This window comes from Hyla sarda, unplaced genomic scaffold, assembly GCF_029499605.1.
Source record: "Hyla sarda isolate aHylSar1 unplaced genomic scaffold, aHylSar1.hap1 scaffold_560, whole genome shotgun sequence".
Lineage (NCBI taxonomy): Eukaryota > Metazoa > Chordata > Amphibia > Anura > Hylidae > Hyla > Hyla sarda.
In genome coordinates, this window is record NW_026610572.1 from 162,938 (window position 1) to 184,237 (window position 21,300).

The 21,300-nt window shown below is 47.1% G+C and overlaps 1 protein-coding gene across 1 annotated transcript in view; it reads left to right on the forward strand.

Moving 5' to 3' along the window:
• Positions 1-21,300, forward strand: part of LOC130339929 (glucose-6-phosphate 3-dehydrogenase-like) — a 75,007-nt gene that overhangs the window by 15,028 nt on the left and 38,679 nt on the right. Inside the window, exons 2-3 of the mRNA XM_056554115.1 lie at positions 65-115; positions 9,253-9,363. Of these exons, the coding sequence (XP_056410090.1) occupies positions 65-115; positions 9,253-9,363 (162 nt within the window). The remainder of the gene's footprint in view (positions 1-64; positions 116-9,252; positions 9,364-21,300) is intronic.

Sequence of the window (21,300 nt, forward strand, 5' to 3'; positions counted from 1 at the left end):
GCTGTGCGTTCCCGCTCGTGTTCTGTTTTATGATCTAATGCTGAATTGTTTCTCCTTCACTCAGAAATCCAAGGTGGACGAATTCGACCCCCACGACACCATCGACTTCGATACAGTAAGCATAAAACCCCATTTTTAACCTTTTCCCGTTGTAGCCCCCTAGGTTGTATAAATGGCGAGTTTTGCCAATCTGATCTCCTTTACTTGTTGATGCGTTCTTACTGCGTTCTCCTGTCGGACCACGTTGTCCCGACCCAATGCGGCCGATCTATATCCTTATTGTCTGTATTACATATACTTATATACTTGCTTACGGTGTGTTCTTTGTTATTCTCAATAAAACCTTTTTGAATTGGAGAAAAAATAGATAAATAAAACACAATTGCACAATTTTGTGGGCATTTAATTTTTTTGACCAGGTATTTCGTGGTCAGGACGATGACATCACACACCACATTTATATAGTTTTTACTTAATGTTTTATTGCTTTTATATTTATTTCTTTGCATCACCATATTGTGACCCCTATATTTTTATATTCTTCCATTGGCGCAGTTGTGTGGGGGCACAGTGTTTTTTGTGCGGTGAGCTGTAATTATTGGGATTATTTTGGTGTAGTCGCTAACATGATAAATTCTGTAGGATCCCGTTCACACTGAGCTCTATGGGATCTATTATAAGATTCTTGGGCCCTGATTCATCGATCGAGAAAAACTGTAGATATTTTGTCCATAACCACCAATCACAGCTCAGCTTTCACTTTACAAGAGCTCATTAAGATATGAAAGCTGAGCTGTGATTGGTTGTTATGGGCTGACAGCTGAGCTGTGATTGGTTGCTATGGGCTGACAACTGAGCTGTGATTGGTTGCTATGGGCTGACATATGAGCTGTGATTGGTTGGTATGGGATAATAGCTGAGTTGTTGTTGGTTGTTATGGGCTGACAGCTGAGCTGTGATTGGTTGCTATGGGCTGACATATGAGCTGTGATTGGTTGGTATGGGATAATAGCTGAGCTGTGATTGGTTGTTATGGGCTGAGAGCTGAGTTGTAATTGGTTGCTATGGGCTGAGAGCTGAGTTGTAATTGGTTGCTATGGGATAATAGCTGAGCTGTGATTGGTTGCTATGAGCTGACAGCTGAGTTGTGATTGGTTGTTATGGGATAATAGCTGAGTTGTGATTGGTTGTTATGGGATAATAGCTGAGTTGTGATTGGTTGTTATGGGATAATAGCTGAGTTGTGATTGGTTACTATGGGCTGAGAGCTGAGCTGTGATTGGTTGTTATGGACTGAGCTGAGCTGTGATTGGTTGCTATTGACTGACAGCTGAGCTGTGACTGGTTGCTATGGGCTGACAACTGAGCTGTGACTGGTTGCTATGGGCTGACAGCTGAGCTGTGATTGGTTGTTATGGGCTGAGAGGTGAGTTGTGATTGGTTGTTATGGACTGAGAGCTGAGCTGTGATTGGTTGTTATGGACTGAGAGCTGAGTTGTGATTGGTTGTTATGGGCTGAGAGCTGAGCTGTGATTGGTTACTATGGGCTGAGAGCTGAGCTGTGATTGGTTGTTATGGGCTGAGAGCTGAGCTGTGATTGGTTGCTATGAGCTGACAGCTGAGTTGTGATTGTTTGTTATGGGATAATAGCTGAGCTGTGATTGGTTGTTATGGACTGAGAGCTGAGCAGTGATTGGTTGCTATGGGCTGACAGCTGAGCTGTGATTGGTTGTTATGGGCTGAGAGGTGAGCTGTGATTGGTTGTTATGGACTGAGAGCTGAGCTGTGATTGGTTGTTATGGGATAATAGCTGAGTTGTGATTGGTTGCTATGGGCTGACAGCTGAGCTGTGATTGGTTGTTATGGACTGAGAGTTGAGTTGTGATTGGTTGCTATGGGCTGACATATGAGCTGTGATTGGTTGGTATGGGATAATAGCTGAGTTGTGATTGGTTGCTATGGGCTGAGAGCTGAGTTGTAATTGGTTGCTATGGGCTGAGAGCTGAGTTGTAATTGGTTGCTATGGGATAATAGCTGAGTTGGGATTGGTTGCTATGAGCTGACAGCTGAGTTGTAATTGGTTGCTATGGGATAATAGCTGAGCTGTGATTGGTTGCTATGAGCTGACAGCTGAGTTGTGATTGGTTGTTATGGGATAATAGCTGAGTTGTGATTGGTTGTTATGGGATAATAGCTGAGTTGAGATTGGTTGCTATGAGCTGACAGCTGAGTTGTAATTGGTTGCTATGGGATAATAGCTGAGCTGTGATTGGTTGCTATGAGCTGACAGCTGAGTTGTGATTGGTTGTTATGGGATAATAGCTGAGTTGTGATTGGTTGTTATGGGATAATAGCTGAGTTGTGATTGGTTGTTATGGGATAATAGCTGAGTTGTGATTGGTTGTTATGGGCTGAGAGCGGAGCTGTGATAGGTTGCTATAAGCTGAGAGCTGAGCTGTGATTGGTTGTTATGGGCTGAGAGCTGAGTTGTGATTGGTTGTTATGGACTGAGAGCTGAGCTGTGATTGGTTGTTATGGGATAATAGCTGAGTTGTGATTGGTTGTTATGGGCTGAGAGCGGAGCTGTGATTGGTTGCTATGGGCTGAGAGCTGAGCAGTGATTGGTTGCTATGGGCTGAGAGCTGAGCAGTGATTGGTTGCTATGGGCTGAGAGCTGAGCTGTGATTGGTTGCTATGGGCTGAGAGCTGAGCTGTGATTGGTTGCTATGGGCTGAGAGCTGAGCTCTGATTGGTTGCTATGGGCTGAGAGCTGAGCAGTGATTGGTTGTTATGGGCTGAGATCTGAGCTGTGATTGGTTGTTATGGGCTGAGAGCTGAGCAGTGATTGGTTGCTATGGGCTGAGAGCTGAGCTCTGATTGGTTGCTATGGGCTGAGAGCTGAGCTGTGATTGGTTGCTATGGGCTGAGAGCTGAGCTGTGATTGGTTGCTATGGGCTGAGAGCTGAGCAGTGATTGGTTGCTATGGGCTGAGAGCTGAGCTGTGATTGGTTGCTATGGGCTGAGAGCTGAGCTGTGATTGGTTGCTATGGGCTGAGAGCTGAGCAGTGATTGGTTGCTATGGGCTGAGAGCTGAGCAGTGATTGGTTGCTATGGGCTGAGAGCTGAGCAGTGATTGGTTGCTATGGGCTGACAACTGAGCTGTGACTGGTTGCTATGGGCTGACAGCTGAGCTGTGATTGGTTGTTATGGGCTGAGAGGTGAGTTGTGATTGGTTGTTATGGACTGAGAGCTGAGCTGTGATTGGTTGTTATGGACTGAGAGCTGAGTTGTGATTGGTTGTTATGGGCTGAGAGCTGAGCTGTGATTGGTTACTATGGGCTGAGAGCTGAGCTGTGATTGGTTGTTATGGGCTGAGAGCTGAGCTGTGATTGGTTGCTATGAGCTGACAGCTGAGTTGTGATTGGTTGTTATGGGCTGAGAGGTGAGCTGTGATTGGTTGTTATGGACTGAGAGCTGAGCAGTGATTGGTTGCTATGGGCTGACAGCTGAGCTGTGATTGGTTGTTATGGGCTGAGAGGTGAGCTGTGATTGGTTGTTATGGACTGAGAGCTGAGCTGTGATTGGTTGTTATGGGATAATAGCTGAGTTGTGATTGGTTGCTATGGGCTGACAGCTGAGCTGTGATTGGTTGTTATGGACTGAGAGTTGAGTTGTGATTGGTTGCTATGGGCTGACATATGAGCTGTGATTGGTTGGTATGGGATAATAGCTGAGTTGTGATTGGTTGCTATGGGCTGAGAGCTGAGTTGTGATTGGTTGTTATGGGATAATAGCTGAGTTGTGATTGGTTGTTATGGGATAATAGCTGAGTTGTGATTGGTTGTTATGGGATAATAGCTGAGTTGTGATTGGTTACTATGGGCTGAGAGCTGAGCTGTGATTGGTTGTTATGGGATAATAGCTGAGTTGTGATTGGTTGTTATGGGCTGAGAGCGGAGCTGTGATAGGTTGCTATAAGCTGAGAGCTGAGCTGTGATTGGTTGTTATGGGCTGAGAGCTGAGTTGTGATTGGTTGTTATGGACTGAGAGCTGAGCTGTGATTGGTTGTTATGGGATAATAGCTGAGTTGTGATTGGTTGTTATGGGCTGAGAGCGGAGCTGTGATTGGTTGCTATGGGCTGAGAGCTGAGCAGTGATTGGTTGCTATGGGCTGAGAGCTGAGCAGTGATTGGTTGCTATGGGCTGAGAGCTGAGCTGTGATTGGTTGTTATGGGATAATAGCTGAGTTGTGATTGGTTGTTATGGGCTGAGAGCGGAGCTGTGATTGGTTGCTATGGGCTGAGAGCTGAGCAGTGATTGGTTGCTATGGGCTGAGAGCTGAGCAGTGATTGGTTGCTATGGGCTGAGAGCTGAGCTGTGATTGGTTGCTATGGGCTGAGAGCTGAGCTGTGATTGGTTGCTATGGGCTGAGAGCTGAGCTCTGATTGGTTGCTATGGGCTGAGAGCTGAGCAGTGATTGGTTGTTATGGGCTGAGATCTGAGCTGTGATTGGTTGTTATGGGCTGAGAGCTGAGCAGTGATTGGTTGCTATGGGCTGAGAGCTGAGCTCTGATTGGTTGCTATGGGCTGAGAGCTGAGCAGTGATTGGTTGCTATGGGCTGAGAGCTGAGCTGTGATTGGTTGCTATGGGCTGAGAGCTGAGCTGTGATTGGTTGCTATGGGCTGAGAGCTGAGCAGTGATTGGTTGCTATGGGCTGAGAGCTGAGCAGTGATTGGTTGCTATGGGCTGAGAGCTGAGCAGTGATTGGTTGCTATGGGCTGAGAGCTGAGCAGTGATTGGTTGCTATGGGCTGAGAGCTGAGCTGTGATTGGTTGCTATGGGCTGAGAGCTGAGCTGTGATTGGTTGCTATGAGCTGAGAGCTGAGCTGTGATTGGTTGCTATGGGCTGAGAGCTGAGCAGTGATTGGTTGCTATGGGCTGAGAGCTGAGCAGTGATTGGTTGCTATGGGCTGAGAGCTGAGCAGTGATTGGTTGCTATGGGCTGAGAGCTGAGCTGTGATTGGTTGCTATGGGCTGAGAGCTGAGCTGTGATTGGTTGCTATGAGCTGAGAGCTGAGCTGTGATTGGTTGCTATGGGCTGAGAGCTGAGCAGTGATTGGTTGCTATGGGCTGAGAGCTGAGCAGTGATTGGTTGCTATGGGCTGAGAGCTGAGCAGTGATTGGTTGTTGTGGACTGAGAGCTGAGCTGTGATTGGTTGTTATGGGCTGAGAGCTGAGCAGTGATTGGTTGCTATGGGCTGAGAGCTGAGCTCTGATTGCTCAGCTCTCAGCCCATAGCAACCAATCAGAGCTCAGCTCTCAGCCCATAGCAACCAGTGATTGGTTGCTATGGGCTGAGAGCTGAGCAGTGATTGGTTGTTATGGGCTGAGAGCTGAGCAGTGATTGGTTGCTATGGGCTGAGAGCTGAGCTGTGATTGGTTGCTATGGGCTGAGAGCTGAGCTGTGATTGGTTGCTATGGGCTGAGAGCTGAGCAGTGATTGGTTGCTATGGGCTGAGAGCTGAGCAGTGATTGGTTGCTATGGGCTGAGAGCTGAGCAGTGATTGGTTGCTATGGGCTGACAACTGAGCTGTGACTGGTTGCTATGGGCTGACAGCTGAGCTGTGATTGGTTGTTATGGGCTGAGAGGTGAGTTGTGATTGGTTGTTATGGACTGAGAGCTGAGCTGTGATTGGTTGTTATGGACTGAGAGCTGAGTTGTGATTGGTTGTTATGGGCTGAGAGCTGAGCTGTGATTGGTTACTATGGGCTGAGAGCTGAGCTGTGATTGGTTGTTATGGGCTGAGAGCTGAGCTGTGATTGGTTGCTATGAGCTGACAGCTGAGTTGTGATTGTTTGTTATGGGATAATAGCTGAGCTGTGATTGGTTGTTATGGACTGAGAGCTGAGCAGTGATTGGTTGCTATGGGCTGACAGCTGAGCTGTGATTGGTTGTTATGGGCTGAGAGGTGAGCTGTGATTGGTTGTTATGGACTGAGAGCTGAGCTGTGATTGGTTGTTATGGGATAATAGCTGAGTTGTGATTGGTTGCTATGGGCTGACAGCTGAGCTGTGATTGGTTGTTATGGACTGAGAGTTGAGTTGTGATTGGTTGCTATGGGCTGACATATGAGCTGTGATTGGTTGGTATGGGATAATAGCTGAGTTGTGATTGGTTGCTATGGGCTGAGAGCTGAGTTGTAATTGGTTGCTATGGGCTGAGAGCTGAGTTGTAATTGGTTGCTATGGGATAATAGCTGAGTTGGGATTGGTTGCTATGAGCTGACAGCTGAGTTGTAATTGGTTGCTATGGGATAATAGCTGAGCTGTGATTGGTTGCTATGAGCTGACAGCTGAGTTGTGATTGGTTGTTATGGGATAATAGCTGAGTTGTGATTGGTTGTTATGGGATAATAGCTGAGTTGTGATTGGTTGTTATGGGATAATAGCTGAGTTGTGATTGGTTACTATGGGCTGAGAGCTGAGCTGTGATTGGTTGTTATGGGATAATAGCTGAGTTGTGATTGGTTGTTATGGGCTGAGAGCGGAGCTGTGATAGGTTGCTATAAGCTGAGAGCTGAGCTGTGATTGGTTGTTATGGGCTGAGAGCTGAGTTGTGATTGGTTGTTATGGACTGAGAGCTGAGCTGTGATTGGTTGTTATGGGATAATAGCTGAGTTGTGATTGGTTGTTATGGGCTGAGAGCGGAGCTGTGATTGGTTGCTATGGGCTGAGAGCTGAGCAGTGATTGGTTGCTATGGGCTGAGAGCTGAGCAGTGATTGGTTGCTATGGGCTGAGAGCTGAGCTGAGCTGTGATTGGTTGCTATGGGCTGAGAGCTGAGCTGTGATTGGTTGCTATGGGCTGAGAGCTGAGCTCTGATTGGTTGCTATGGGCTGAGAGCTGAGCAGTGATTGGTTGTTATGGGCTGAGATCTGAGCTGTGATTGGTTGTTATGGGCTGAGAGCTGAGCAGTGATTGGTTGCTATGGGCTGAGAGCTGAGCAGTGATTGGTTGCTATGGGCTGAGAGCTGAGCAGTGATTGGTTGCTATGGGCTGAGAGCTGAGCAGTGATTGGTTGCTATGGGCTGAGAGCTGAGCTGTGATTGGTTGCTATGGGCTGAGAGCTGAGCTGTGATTGGTTGCTATGGGCTGAGAGCTGAGCAGTTATTGGTTGCTATGGGCTGAGAGCTGAGCAGTGATTGGTTGCTATGGGCTGAGAGCTGAGCTGTGATTGGTTGCTATGGGCTGAGAGCTGAGCTGTGATTGGTTGCTATGAGCTGAGAGCTGAGCTGTGATTGGTTGCTATGGGCTGAGAGCTGAGCAGTGATTGGTTGCTATGGGCTGAGAGCTGAGCAGTGATTGGTTGCTATGGGCTGAGAGCTGAGCAGTGATTGGTTGTTGTGGACTGAGAGCTGAGCAGTGATTGGTTGCTGTGGACTGAGAGCTGAGCAGTGATTGGTTGCTATGGGCTGAGAGCTGAGCAGTGATTGGTTGTTATGGGCTGAGAGCTGAGCAGTGATTGGTTGTTGTGGACTGAGAGCTGAGCAGTGATTGGTTGCTATGGGCTGAGAGCTGAGTTGTGATTGGTTGCTATGGGCTGAGAGCTGAGCAGTGATTGGTTGCTATGGGCTGAGAGCTGAGCAGTGATTGGTTGCTATGGGCTGAGAGCTGAGCAGTGATTGGTTGTTGTGGACTGAGAGCTGAGCAGTGATTGGTTGCTGTGGACTGAGAGCTGAGCAGTGATTGGTTGCTATGGGCTGAGAGCTGAGCAGTGATTGGTTGTTATGGGCTGAGAGCTGAGCAGTGATTGGTTGTTGTGGACTGAGAGCTGAGCAGTGATTGGTTGTTATGGGATAATAGCTGAGTTGTGATTGGTTGTTATGGGATAATAGCTGAGTTGTGATTGGTTGTTATGGGATAATAGCTGAGTTGTGATTGGTTACTATGGGCTGAGAGCTGAGCTGTGATTGGTTGTTATGGGATAATAGCTGAGTTGTGATTGGTTGTTATGGGCTGAGAGCGGAGCTGTGATAGGTTGCTATAAGCTGAGAGCTGAGCTGTGATTGGTTGTTATGGGCTGAGAGCTGAGTTGTGATTGGTTGTTATGGACTGAGAGCTGAGCTGTGATTGGTTGTTATGGGATAATAGCTGAGTTGTGATTGGTTGTTATGGGCTGAGAGCGGAGCTGTGATTGGTTGCTATGGGCTGAGAGCTGAGCAGTGATTGGTTGCTATGGGCTGAGAGCTGAGCAGTGATTGGTTGCTATGGGCTGAGAGCTGAGCTGAGCTGTGATTGGTTGCTATGGGCTGAGAGCTGAGCTGTGATTGGTTGCTATGGGCTGAGAGCTGAGCTCTGATTGGTTGCTATGGGCTGAGAGCTGAGCAGTGATTGGTTGTTATGGGCTGAGATCTGAGCTGTGATTGGTTGTTATGGGCTGAGAGCTGAGCAGTGATTGGTTGCTATGGGCTGAGAGCTGAGCAGTGATTGGTTGCTATGGGCTGAGAGCTGAGCAGTGATTGGTTGCTATGGGCTGAGAGCTGAGCAGTGATTGGTTGCTATGGGCTGAGAGCTGAGCTGTGATTGGTTGCTATGGGCTGAGAGCTGAGCTGTGATTGGTTGCTATGGGCTGAGAGCTGAGCAGTTATTGGTTGCTATGGGCTGAGAGCTGAGCAGTGATTGGTTGCTATGGGCTGAGAGCTGAGCTGTGATTGGTTGCTATGGGCTGAGAGCTGAGCTGTGATTGGTTGCTATGAGCTGAGAGCTGAGCTGTGATTGGTTGCTATGGGCTGAGAGCTGAGCAGTGATTGGTTGCTATGGGCTGAGAGCTGAGCAGTGATTGGTTGCTATGGGCTGAGAGCTGAGCAGTGATTGGTTGTTGTGGACTGAGAGCTGAGCAGTGATTGGTTGCTGTGGACTGAGAGCTGAGCAGTGATTGGTTGCTATGGGCTGAGAGCTGAGCAGTGATTGGTTGTTATGGGCTGAGAGCTGAGCAGTGATTGGTTGTTGTGGACTGAGAGCTGAGCAGTGATTGGTTGCTATGGGCTGAGAGCTGAGTTGTGATTGGTTACTAAGGGTAAATCTCTTCATTTTTTTTCTCTCACAGTTTAATATATCGGGGCCTTTGTGTTTTACTCATAGATCTCGTCACAATCTCTTGCTGTCAGTGAATGGAATCCCTCCCCTGGTCGTGTTATTGGTCGCACAGTTTGTGTAACACCGGTGATGTAAATGTTTTCTTTCTTCCTTCAGCCAAGACCTGATGTGGGAGATGTGAAGTGCGTGACGGTCCTGATGGTGGGCGCTGGGAGCCGCGGGATGTGCTACGCCTACTATGCTGTCAACTTCCCCAAGAGAATGAAGGTAAAACAATGAAAGACCCTGAGTGACCTATGACCTATGGGTCTGGCTGGCTGCTTTATGTTCTGTGTTAAAGGGGGCCTCCACATGTTTGAAAGAAGGGTCAATAGCAAAAAATTCTGACCACACAGTACCCCCCCCTGCCAAGACCCCCTGTAATCTGTGGTTAGACTTAGCTGTGAGTGTTCTTCTTCCCTGCAGCTCCCCCAGAGGTGACAGTGAGCATTACACAGAGCTCGTCCATATCCGTGGTGATCTTTGTAGTGCAGGCAGATTGATCTCCGCAGTCATATGATGTGGACTTCATTCTGTCCAACAACGGCTAATAAAATCCAAAATGGAGGATCAGCTTCCAGGCAGAATCTGGATTATTTGTGTTGTGATGACAAAGCAGAGAAGGACGGCAGAACATGGTGTCAGTCCGCCTCCTCAGCCGTATATAATACCTGGTGTCTGGGGAGGTCCCTGCGTCTGAGCCATGTGATCTACGGGGGTCTAATGGCCCCAACACATGAAAGTCCATGGAGGGGCTCTATGGGGGGAAAGCTAAAGACGTTACAGCCAACACACCCCCTCCATGTGAGAGGCGTTCGTGCGTGGGACACCCCCCTATCAAACCCTTATCCCCTATCCTGTGGATAAGGGGTAAGTTATATACCGCTTCAGTACTAAAGGGGTTAATCAGTGTTTACTAAAAAATAATATTGTGCTGGGATGGTAGGGAAATAGGAAAATCCCCAATACTAACCCATCCCCCGCTCCCCTGCTGCTCCTGTTTAGTGGTGTCCGGCCCCTAGATTTTCTTCCTGCTTCTTAGACAAGCGCTCGGTGCTGGATCTGCCGGATAAGCCAATCAATAACCGAAAAGAGCACTGAAGACAGTGATTGGCTGAGTCGGTAGGTCCTGCACCAGGCACTCGTCTCTTAAGCAGGAAGAAGATCCAGGGACCGGACACAGCCAACCAGGAGCAGCGGGAGTGAGTATGGCTTCATCTTCTATTTCCCTCCCCCGCACTGTATTGATTTTAGCCAGACCCCAGGGACCCCTTTTAATCAGTTTTGCAGACATAAGTCCTGGATATAAAGGCCTCCTGGATGTCCCCAGTGTCATGTGATCTGACAAGGCTGCACTGATGACGGATCTGATGTTTGGACGGTATGATTATTTTAATGATTGTTCTGGGTAAATGGCGCTTAGGGCGGCCCATAAACATTAGGTTATATTATTGTGGCATCAACAATTAATGTGTATGAGAGCCTGCAGTCCGTCTCCATCAGCTGATGTCAGGGCAGACCAGGATCGGGTGTGTAGACTTTTATGTCTTAGTCTTCAGCTACAAGATCCGTGCATGCTCAGCTGAGGGGAGTGTGTATGGAGAGATTGGTGCACATGATGGTCAGATGACCTCTATCCTACGTATATTGTCATTGTCTTCATACTGCAGCTCAGCTCCGCCTCTATGACACTTTAACTTGGAAGGAAAACAGGATTTTATAACTAGAAGATTGGTATCACTAGTCTTTCTGCCCATGTCCACAGCCCGAGCCTCATATAGCGCAGACACGTTCCCTATAACACATAACAGTGTTTACCAACCTTTTCTACATTGGAGCACCCCTCAAAAGAAATTTACCTCGGGGCATCCCTACTAGTGCCGGGCGCTATACCGTTATGAACCGGATTCCTTTTTTTTTTTTTTTCTCTCCCCCACGGTATGGATTTTTGCCCAAACCGCTATACCGGTCGAGCCCCTCCCCCACCCTCCGAGTCAATAATTTTTTTTTAACTTACCCGTAATGGGGGTGGTCCGGGCCATCCATCCTTCCTGTAGTGGGTGGAGGGTGAACCGGGTCCGGGCTGTCCTCCGGCCTAGTATGCTGCATAGACGCCGCTACGTCCGTGACGTCAGGTGCGTCGCTGCACACGGACGTCACTGCGCAGCGGCGTCTATGCACCGTTACTAGGCCGGAGCCTGCCCGGAGTGGAGAAGAGGACCCCCAGAGAAGACGGACAGCCCCGACCGGTTCACCCTCCACCCGGAATGCCGCCGGACACTACAGGAAGGATGGATAGCCTGGACCACCCTCCCTGGACGGTCCCTGCAGCAACTGGGAAGGTGAGTCAGGGTTCTGGGATGGACAGGGGTCTGTATAATATACTATACCTACAGTAGGCCCTCCAGCTGTTGAGGCCTTCCAGCTGTTGCAAAACTACAACTCCCAGCATGCCCGGACAGCCAACAGCTGTCCGGGCATGCTGGGAGTGTAGTTTTGCAACAGCTGGAGGCACCCCTAGTAGGGAAACACTGACATATACTATACACTACTACATAGTCCAACATGCTGGGAGTTGTAGTTTTGCAACAGCTGGAGGCACCCCTAGTAGGGAAACACTGACATATACTATACACTACTATATAGTCAAACATGCTGGGAGTTGTAGTTTTGCAACAGCTGGAGGCACCCCTAGTTGGGAAACACTGACCTATACTATACACTACTACATAGTCCAACATGCTGGGAGTTGTAGTTTTGCAACAGCTGGAGGCACCCCTGGTTGGGAAACACTGACCTATACTATACACTACTATATAGTCCAACATGCTGGGAGTTGTAGTTTTGCAACAGCTGGAGGCACCCCTAGTTGGGAAACACTGACCTATACTATATACTACTATATAGTCCAACATGCTGGGAGTAGTAGTTTTGCAACAGCTGGAGGCACCCCTAGTTGGGAAACACTGACCTATACTATACACTACTATATAGTCCAACATGCTGGGAGTTGTAGTTTTGCAACAGCTGGAGGCACCCCTAGTTGGGAAACACTGACCTATACTATATACTACTATATAGTCCAACATGCTGGGAGTTGTAGTTTTGCAACAGCTGGAGGCTGTAGGGTTGTTTGTTACATCTATTTAAAAGGGTACTCCACTGCCCCAGTGTTCAGATCATTTAGTTCCAAAAGCCCATTTAGTTCCGCTACGACACCTAAATGCAAGTCTCAATGTAAAAAAAAATAAAATACCGTAAAATACCGTGAAACTTTAGAAAAATACTGTGCTACTAATTTTTGGTCATATCGCCCAGCACTAATCCCTACCAAATAATACTCGACAAAAGACAAAAACAAATGGTTACAAAGAAGTCCTTCCCAATCCCTGTATATCCCTGTTGGCTGCGTAGGTTACAGTGCTGCTATAACCAGTGACCACAGGGGGCGTCTGTTCTTCTCCAAGACAGTCACTTTCCTTTTTCTTCTCCATTTAGCCCAGACAGCCAGGGCAATTTCATCCAGCCACTACCCTGTGATGTTTCCCCAGTATGTTTTCTCCAGTAGGTTGTTTTACCCTCTAGGTAGGACCACCCTGAATGTAGTATGCCCCCCCCATAGGTAGGTTTTTGCCCATGAAGACAGTTTACCCCCATGTGTGTAGTACGCCCCTCCTCAATATAGTTTGTCTCCCCCCAAACTATAAGTAGGATCTTCCATGATGGCAGTTTACCCCCCCTGTATGTAGTTTGACCCCCCCCCCTCCCCCAGAAGGAAATGTCTCCCTGAAGGCAGTTTACTTACCTCCCCTCTATGTAGTATACTCCCTTTATATGTGGTTTGCCCCCCGTAGATAGGACCCCTGAAAACGATTTATAAACATAAAAAGCTGTAACCAGCTTCTTCCAGCAGCCATTAGAGGCCGGGAGCTTCTCTACCTTGTAGATGTGCGCAATGATGTCATTCATGGAGGAAATTTATCAAAACCTGTGCAGAGCAAACGTTGACCAGTTGCCCATAGCAACCAATCAGATCACATTTTTAAGAGTCTTTTTTTAAAAATCAAAGAAGCAAGCTGGTTGGTTGCTATGGGCAACTGGTCAACGTTTGCTCTGCACAAGAAATCGCTCTCATTGTATGCATCCAGGAGGAAGAGAGACTCCGGCCTCTAGTGGCTGCAGGCATGATGCTGCTTGTGGCCTATCGATGGTGGTGATAAGCCAGAAACACCTAACATGTCCTGTCATCGTCCTGCCAACGGGAAACCTGCTGCCCTATAGTGTGTGTGTGTGTGTGTGTGTGTGTGTGTATGTGTATATATATATATATATACACACTTGTGCATATTCATGACTGTAAGGGGAATAAATATCCTGTAAGAAGGTGACGGGTCTGTGTTTATATTAGTGGCGCCCCTCCCAGCTCATACGGGGGCACATGAGGACACAGGATGCCATTTTGGAAGGGTTAATGGTTATATACGGAAAGTCCCAAAAGAATTGTTGGCAACTTTCCCAGTCACTACTTACAGCCGCACATTTTACATCTTGGAGCGCTGTAGTATTGTTTTTAGTTTTTTATACTCCTATAAATTCCTTCTTTATAGATTTTCCAAACAGATTCCTGAGCCACCGGCTCCGGCCAAACACAGCAAAAATAGTGTAAGGGTGAATCCAGACCAGCAAGAGAAGGGTTAAAGGAATAGTGTAAGGCAGAATCCAGACCAGCAAGAGAAGGGTTAAAGGGATAGTGTGAGGCAGAATCCAGACCGGCAAGAGAAGGGTTAAAGGAATAGTGTGAGGCAGAATCCAGACCTGCAAGAGAAGGGTTAAAGGAATAGTGTAAGGCAGAATCCAGACCAGCAAGAGAAGGGTTAAAGGGATAGTGTATGGCAGAATCCAGACCAGCAAGAGAAGGGTTAAAGGAATAGTGTGTGGCAGAATCCAAACCAGCAAGAGAAGGGTTAAAGGGATAGTGTAAGGCAGAATCCAGACCGGCAAGAGAAGGGTTAAAGGAATAGTGTGAGGCAGAATCCAGACCAGCAAGAGAAGGGTTAAAGGAATAGTGTGTGGCAGAATCCAAACCAGCAAGAGAAGGGTTAAAGGGATAGTGTAAGGCAGAATCCAGACCGGCAAGAGAAGGGTTAAAGGAATAGTGTGAGGCAGAATCCAGACCAGCAAGAGAAGGGTTAAAGGAATAGTGTGAGGCAGAATCCAGACCAGCAAGAGAAGGGTTAAAGGAATAGTGTGAGGCAGAATCCAGACCAGCAAGAGAAGGGTTAAAGGAATAGTGTGAGGCAGAATCCAGACCGGCAAGAGAAGGGTTAAAGGAATAGTGTGAGGCAGAATCCAGACCAGCAAGAGAAGGGTTAAAGGAATAGTGTGAGGCAGAATCCAGACCAGCAAGAGAAGGGTTAAAGGAATAGTGTGAGGCAGAATCCAGACCAGCAAGAGAAGGGTTAAAGGAATAGTGTGAGGCAGAATCCAGACCAGCAAGAGAAGGGTTAAAGGAATAGTGTAAGGCAGAATCCAGACCAGCAAGAGAAGGGTTAAAGGAATAGTGTGAGGCAGAATCCAGACCAGCAAGAGAAGGGTTAAAGGAATAGTGTGAGGCAGAATCCAGACCGGCAAGAGAAGGGTTAAAGGAATAGTGTGAGGCAGAATCCAGACCAGCAAGAGAAGGGTTAAAGGAATAGTGTGAGGCAGAATCCAGACCAGCAAGAGAAGGGTTAAAGGAATAGTGTGAGGCAGAATCCAGACCAGCAAGAGAAGGGTTAAAGGAATAGTGTGAGGCAGAATCCAGACCAGCAAGAGAAGGGTTAAAGGAAGTGCATTTCATGAAGCCGGATTGTTAGGATATTTGAGTGGAGTTGGACTTTGTTCTATTGAGTGTGTGTTTGAGTGATTGGGGGAGGTGGCGCCCCCCCCCCCCCCAGCAGATCTTGCGGCTTATTGGGACGTGTCCGCTCTGTATGAGGCTCAGAGCTCCAGACAGGGCCAGATGTCCCATCATACATGGTTTTTAGATGATTTCTGTTTGAAAAATTGTAAAATCTTGTTTTCCTTCTAAGCTGAAGTGTCCCAGAGGCAGGGCTGAGCTGCATCATGCTCCCCTCCTCCCCCACCCCTCCTTACCATGTATGATTGATGTACAGGGCTCAGTGCTGGAAGCCAAGCAGAGAGGGGTGGGGGAGGGAGGAGTTGTGCATGCTTCTAGGAACACACCTTAAAGGGGTACTCGGGTGAAAACCTTTTTTATTTATTTTTTATTTATTTTTTTTTAAATCAACTGTCTCCGGAAAGTTAAACAGATTTTTACATTACTTCTATTAAAAAATCTTTATCCTTCCTGTACTTATTAGCTGCTGAATGCTACAGAGGAAATTCTTTTCTTTTTGGAATGCTCTCTGATGACATCACGAGCACAGTGCTCTCTGCTGACGTTATTATAATAAGTCTTTATTTATTGTTGTCCCCAGCACTGCAAGGCAGCAGTGCTAACCACTGAGCCACCATGCTGCCCTTAGCATACATCTGCTATGCACGGTTGCTAAAATGGACAGAGATGTCAGCAGAGAGCACTGTGCTCGTGATGCCATCAGTGTTCCAAAAAGAAAGGAATTTCCTCTGTAGCATTCAGCAGCTAATAAGTACTGGAAGGATTAAGATTTTTAAATAGAAGTAATTTACAAATATGTTTAACTTTCTGGCACCAGTTGATTTAAAAGAAAAAAAGGTTTTCACCGGAGTACCCCTTTAAGTGATTGTAGGAGTCTCAGCACCCTGCCCCCCACCAGCCATAACCTCTGACATGTCACCGAACCCAAATCTAATCAATCTGCTGTTGATTCTTTTGGTCTTGTAGAAGTTGTCCTGTCTCATAGGCTCTGGCCTGTCTCATAGGTTCCGGACTGTCTCATAGGTTCCTGACTGTCTCATAGGCTCCGGCCTGTCTCATAGGCTCCGGCCTGTCTCATAGGCTCCGGACTGTCTCATAGGCTCCAGACTGTCTCATAGGCTCCGGCCTGTCTCATAGGTTCCGGACTGTCTCATAGGCTCCAGACTGTCTCATAGGTTCCTGACTGTCTCATAGGTTCCTGACTGTCTCATAGGTTCCTGACTGTCTCATAGGCTCCGGACGGTCTCATAGGCTCCGGCCTGTCTCATAGGCTCCGGCCTGTCTCATAGGCTCCGGCCTGTCTCATAGGCTCCGGCCTGTCTCATAGGCTCCGGACTGTCTCATAGGCTCTATCCTGTGCACGTGTTTTCTGGCCGACAGTCTGTGTGTTTTACCCCTTTAAGCTGTGCCAAATAAGCGCCAAACAGAATCTGGTCTTAAAAGCTTAAAGGGGTATTCTCTGATGACTCGCGTCCCGGGAGCTGTCCAGCTCCTATGGGGATATTCTCCCATCATGCACAGCTCCCGGAACGTGACATCATCATTGAGCAGTTAGACAGAAAACTTCAGAAGCTAATAACTATTGGAAGGATTAAGATTTTTTAATAGAAGTAATTTACAAATCTGTTTAACTTTCCGTAGCCAGTTGATATATATATATATATAAAAAGGCTTTGCCTGGAATACCCCTTTAAACAGATGTTCAAGGTGTTTATGGTGTTGATGTTTGGTGTGTTCGTGTCTGGTGTGTTGGTGTCTAGTGTGTTGGTGTCTAGTGTGTTGGTGTCTAGTGTGTTGGTGTCTAGTGTGTTGGTGTTTAGTGTGTTGGTGTTTAGTGAGTTGTCTGGTGTGTTGGTGTCTGGTGTGTTGGTGTCTAGTGTGTTGGTGTCTAGTGTATTGGTGTTTAGTGAGGTGTCTGGTGTGTTGGTGTCTAGTGTGTTGGTGTTTAGTGAGTTGTCTAGTGTGTTGGTGTCTGGTGTGTTGGTGTTTAGTGTATTGGTGTTTAGTGAGTTGTCTAGTGTGTTGGTGTTTAGTGAGTTGTCTAGTGTGTTGGTGTTTAGTGTGTTGGTGTTTAGTGAGTTGTCTAGTGTGTTGGTGTATAGTGTTGGTGTGTTGGTGTTTAGTGAGTTGTCTAGTGTGTTGGTGTTTAGTGTGTTGGTGTTTAGTGAGTTGTCTAGTGTGTTGGTGTTTAGTGTGTTGGTGTTTAGTGAGTTGTCTAGTGTGTTGGTGTTTAGTGAGTTGTTTAGTGTGTTGGTGTCTAGTGTATTGGTGTTTAGTGAGTTGTCTAGTGTGTTGGTGTCTAGTGTGTTGGTGTTTAGTGAGTTGTCTAGTGTGTTGGTGTCTGGTGTGTTGGTGTTTAGTGTATTGGTGTTTAGTGAGTTGTCTAGTGTGTTGGTGTTTAGTGAGTTGTCTAGTGTGTTGGTGTATAGTGTTGGTGTTTAGTGAGTTGTTTAGTGTGTTGGTGTTTAGTGAGTTGTTTAGTGTGTTGGTGTTTAGTGAGTTGTCTAGTGTGTTGGTGTTTAGTGAGTTGGTGTATAGTGTTGGTGTATAGTGTTGGTGTTTAGTGTGTTGGTGTTTAGTGAGTTGGTGTATAGTGTTGGTGTATAGTGTGTTGGTGTCTAGTGTGTTGGTGTCTAGTGTGTTGGTGTTTAGTGAGTTGTCTGGTGTGTTGGTGTCTAGTGTGTTGGTGTCTAGTGTGTTGGTGTCTAGTGTGTTGGTGTTTAGTGTGTTGGTGTTTAGTGAGTTGTCTGGTGTGTTGGTGTCTGGTGTGTTGGTGTCTAGTGTATTGGTGTTTAGTGAGGTGTCTGGTGTGTTGGTGTCTGGTGTGTTGGTGTCTAGTGTATTGGTGTTTAGTGAGTTGTCTGGTGTGTTGGTGTTTAGTGAGTTGTCTGGTGTGTTGGTGTTTAGTGTGTTGGTGTCTGGTGTGTTGGTGTTTAGTGAGTTGTCTAGTGTGTTGGTGTATAGTGTTGGTGTTTAGTGTATTGGTGTTTAGTGAGTTGTCTGGTGTGTTGGTGTCTGGTGTGTTGGTGTCTAGTGTATTGGTGTTTAGTGAGGTGTCTGGTGTGTTGGTGTTTAGTGTGTTGGTGTCTAGTGAGTTGTCTGGTGTGTTGGTGTCTGGTGTGTTGGTGTCTAGTGTATTGGTGTTTAGTGAGGTGTCTGGTGTGTTGGTGTTTAGTGTGTTGGTGTTTAGTGAGTTGTCTAGTGTGTTGGTGTCTAGTGTGTTGGTGTTTAGTGAGTTGTCTGGTGTGTTGGTGTCTAGTGTGTTGGTGTCTAGTGTGTTGGTGTTTAGTGTGTTGTCTGGTGTGTTGGTGTCTGGTGTGTTGGTGTCTAGTGTATTGGTGTTTAGTGAGGTGTCTGGTGTGTTGGTGTTTAGTGTGTTGGTGTTTAGTGAGTTGTCTAGTGTGTTGGTGTCTGGTGTGTTGGTGTCTAGTGTATTGGTGTTTAGTGAGGTGTCTGGTGTGTTGGTGTTTAGTGTGTTGGTGTCTGGTGTGTTGGTGTCTAGTGTATTGGTGTTTAGTGAGGTGTCTGGTGTGTTGGTGTTTAGTGTGTTGGTGTTTAGTGAGTTGTCTAGTGTGTTGGTGTGTAGTGTGTTGGTGTCTAGTGTATTGGTGTTTAGTGAGTTGTCTGGTGTGTTGGTGTTTAGTGTGTTGGTGTCTGGTGTATTGGTGTTTAGTGAGTTGTTTAGTGTTTTGGTGTTTAGTGTGTTGGTGTCTGGTGTATTGGTGTTTAGTGAGTTGTTTAGTGTTTTAGTGTTTAGTGTGTTGGTGTCTGGTGTATTGGTGTTTAGTGAGTTGTCTAGTGTGTTGGTGTTTAGTGTGTTGGTGTCTAGTGTATTGGTGTTTAGTGTGTTGGTGTCTGGTGTATTGGTGTTTAGTGTGTTGGTGTCTGGTGTATTGGTGTTTAGTGTGTTGGTGTCTAGTGTATTGGTGTTTAGTGAGGTGTCTGGTGTGTTGGTGTTTAGTGTGTTGGTGTTTAGTGAGTTGTCTGGTGTGTTGGTGTCTGGTGTGTTGGTGTCTAGTGTATTGGTGTTTAGTGAGGTGTCTGGTGTGTTGGTGTTTAGTGTGTTGGTGTCTGGTGTATTGGTGTTTAGTGAGTTGTTTAGTGTTTTGGTGTTTAGTGTGTTGGTGTTTAGTGTTTTGGTGTTTAGTGTGTTGGTGTCTAGTGTATTGGTGTTTAGTGTGTTGGTGTCTGGTGTATTGGTGTTTAGTGTTTTGGTGTTTAGTGTGTTGGTGTCTAGTGTATTGGTGTTTAGTGTGTTGGTGTCTGGTGTATTGGTGTTTAGTGTGTTGGTGTCTGGTGTATTGGTGTTTAGTGTGTTGGTGTCTAGTGTATTGGTGTTTAGTGAGGTGTCTGGTGTGTTGGTGTTTAGTGTGTTGGTGTTTAGTGAGTTGTCTGGTGTGTTGGTGTCTGGTGTGTTGGTGTCTAGTGTATTGGTGTTTAGTGAGGTGTCTGGTGTGTTGGTGTTTAGTGTGTTGGTGTCTGGTGTATTGGTGTTTAGTGAGTTGTTTAGTGTTTTGGTGTTTAGTGTGTTGGTGTTTGTGTGTCTTTATACAGCAGGACATCTTCTCACTGACAAACATTTTCCTGTAAGAGATGAACGCTGGAAGAAAACTGCGCGTCCTCCATTACTGCTGCACCAGCGCCCCCTTGTGGAAGGGACCGGCGCTCTAATGGACGATGGTGCGGTTCCCATTGTGTGGTTCGTCTCTGCTGAGTCATCTTATTCCATGCGGCTCCCGGTGATCTGCCGCTTTACACTACATGTCCCAGAATGCCCAGATCTTTTTCCCGACACGTCATCTAGAAATTAACTTTTAGAATTTTTTTTCTTTAAATTCTGGAAATGTTGTTGGTGCAGCGTGAGAACCTTCTCTGCAGCTTATTCTTAGAAACCATCAGGGACACTAACCCAGAAGTCATTCACATTCATGTTCTGTTGTTCCCTGTTATCAGCCATTTCAGACTTTATAGAGGCTGAAGGTTTCTTATAGGAAGCGACGTGATGAGTAAGGTGTCTCCTGGACACGTCTGAGAACCTTCAGGATTTTAGCAGCTCTATAGGTTTGAGCGGTGTTTACACACTCAGGTTTTTAGATGCAGATTTTCATTCCTGGGTCGCGTCTCGTCCTTCGTCTCATCTTGGGTCTCTTCCTGCATAGAGTTGAATGCGAATATTCAAAATGCTAATTCTTACCCCGAATATCGGCACTTCACGATTTCGTGAAAATTTTGAACATGGTGATAAATATTCGTAATGACGAATATTGTTTTTTTTTTTTATGCAACTTTATGCGATAATTTATGCAAATATCGGCACTTACAGACTGGACACTAATCCCTCCCTTCTTGTAGGTAATATATAATTCGCATGCAAAAAAAAAATGAGAATGAACATAGCTAATATGTGAATTTCACGAACATAGGACGAATATTTGTCCATATATTCACGAAATATCGCAAATTTGAATATGGCCCCTGCCGCTCGTCACTATTCCTGCATTTCACCCTGCATCTCATCCTGCGTCTCGTCCTGCATCTCGTCCTGCGTCTCGTCCTGGGTCTCGTCCTGGGTCTCGTCCTGGGTCTCGTCCTGGGTCTCGTCCTGGGTCTCGTCCTGGGTCTCGTCCTGGGTCTCGTCCTGGGTCTCGTCCTGGGTCTCGTCCTGGGTCTCGTCCTGGGTCTCGTCCTGGGTCTCGTCCTGGGTCTCGTCCTGGGTCTCGTCCTGGGTCTCGTCCTGGGTCTCGTCCTGCGTTTCTTCCTGGGTCTCCTCCTGGGTCTACTCCTGGGTCTACTCCTGGGTCTACTACTGGGTCTACTCCTGGGTCTACTCCTGGGTCTACTCCTGGGTCTACTCCTGGGTCTCGTCCTGGGTCTCGTCCTGGGTCTCGTCCTGCGTTTCTTCCTGGGTCTCGTCCTGCGTTTCTTCCTGGGTCTCGTCCTGCGTTTCTTCCTGGGTCTCGTCCTGCGTTTCACCCTGCATCTTGTCCTGGGTCTCGTCCTGGGTCTCGTCCTGGGTCTCGTCTTTGGTCTCGTCCTGAGTCTCTTCCTGCATTTCACCCTGCATCTTGTCTTGTGTCTTGTCCTGGGTTTTGACCTGCATCTCATCCTGCGTCTCGTCCTGCATCTAGTCCTTCGTTTCGTCCTGGGTCTTGTCCTGGTCCTTATCCTGGATCTTGTCCTAGGTCTTGTCCTGTGTCTCACCCTGCATCTTGTCCTTCACCTCGCCCTGTGTCTTGTCCCTCGTCTCGTCCTTCGTCTCGCCCTGT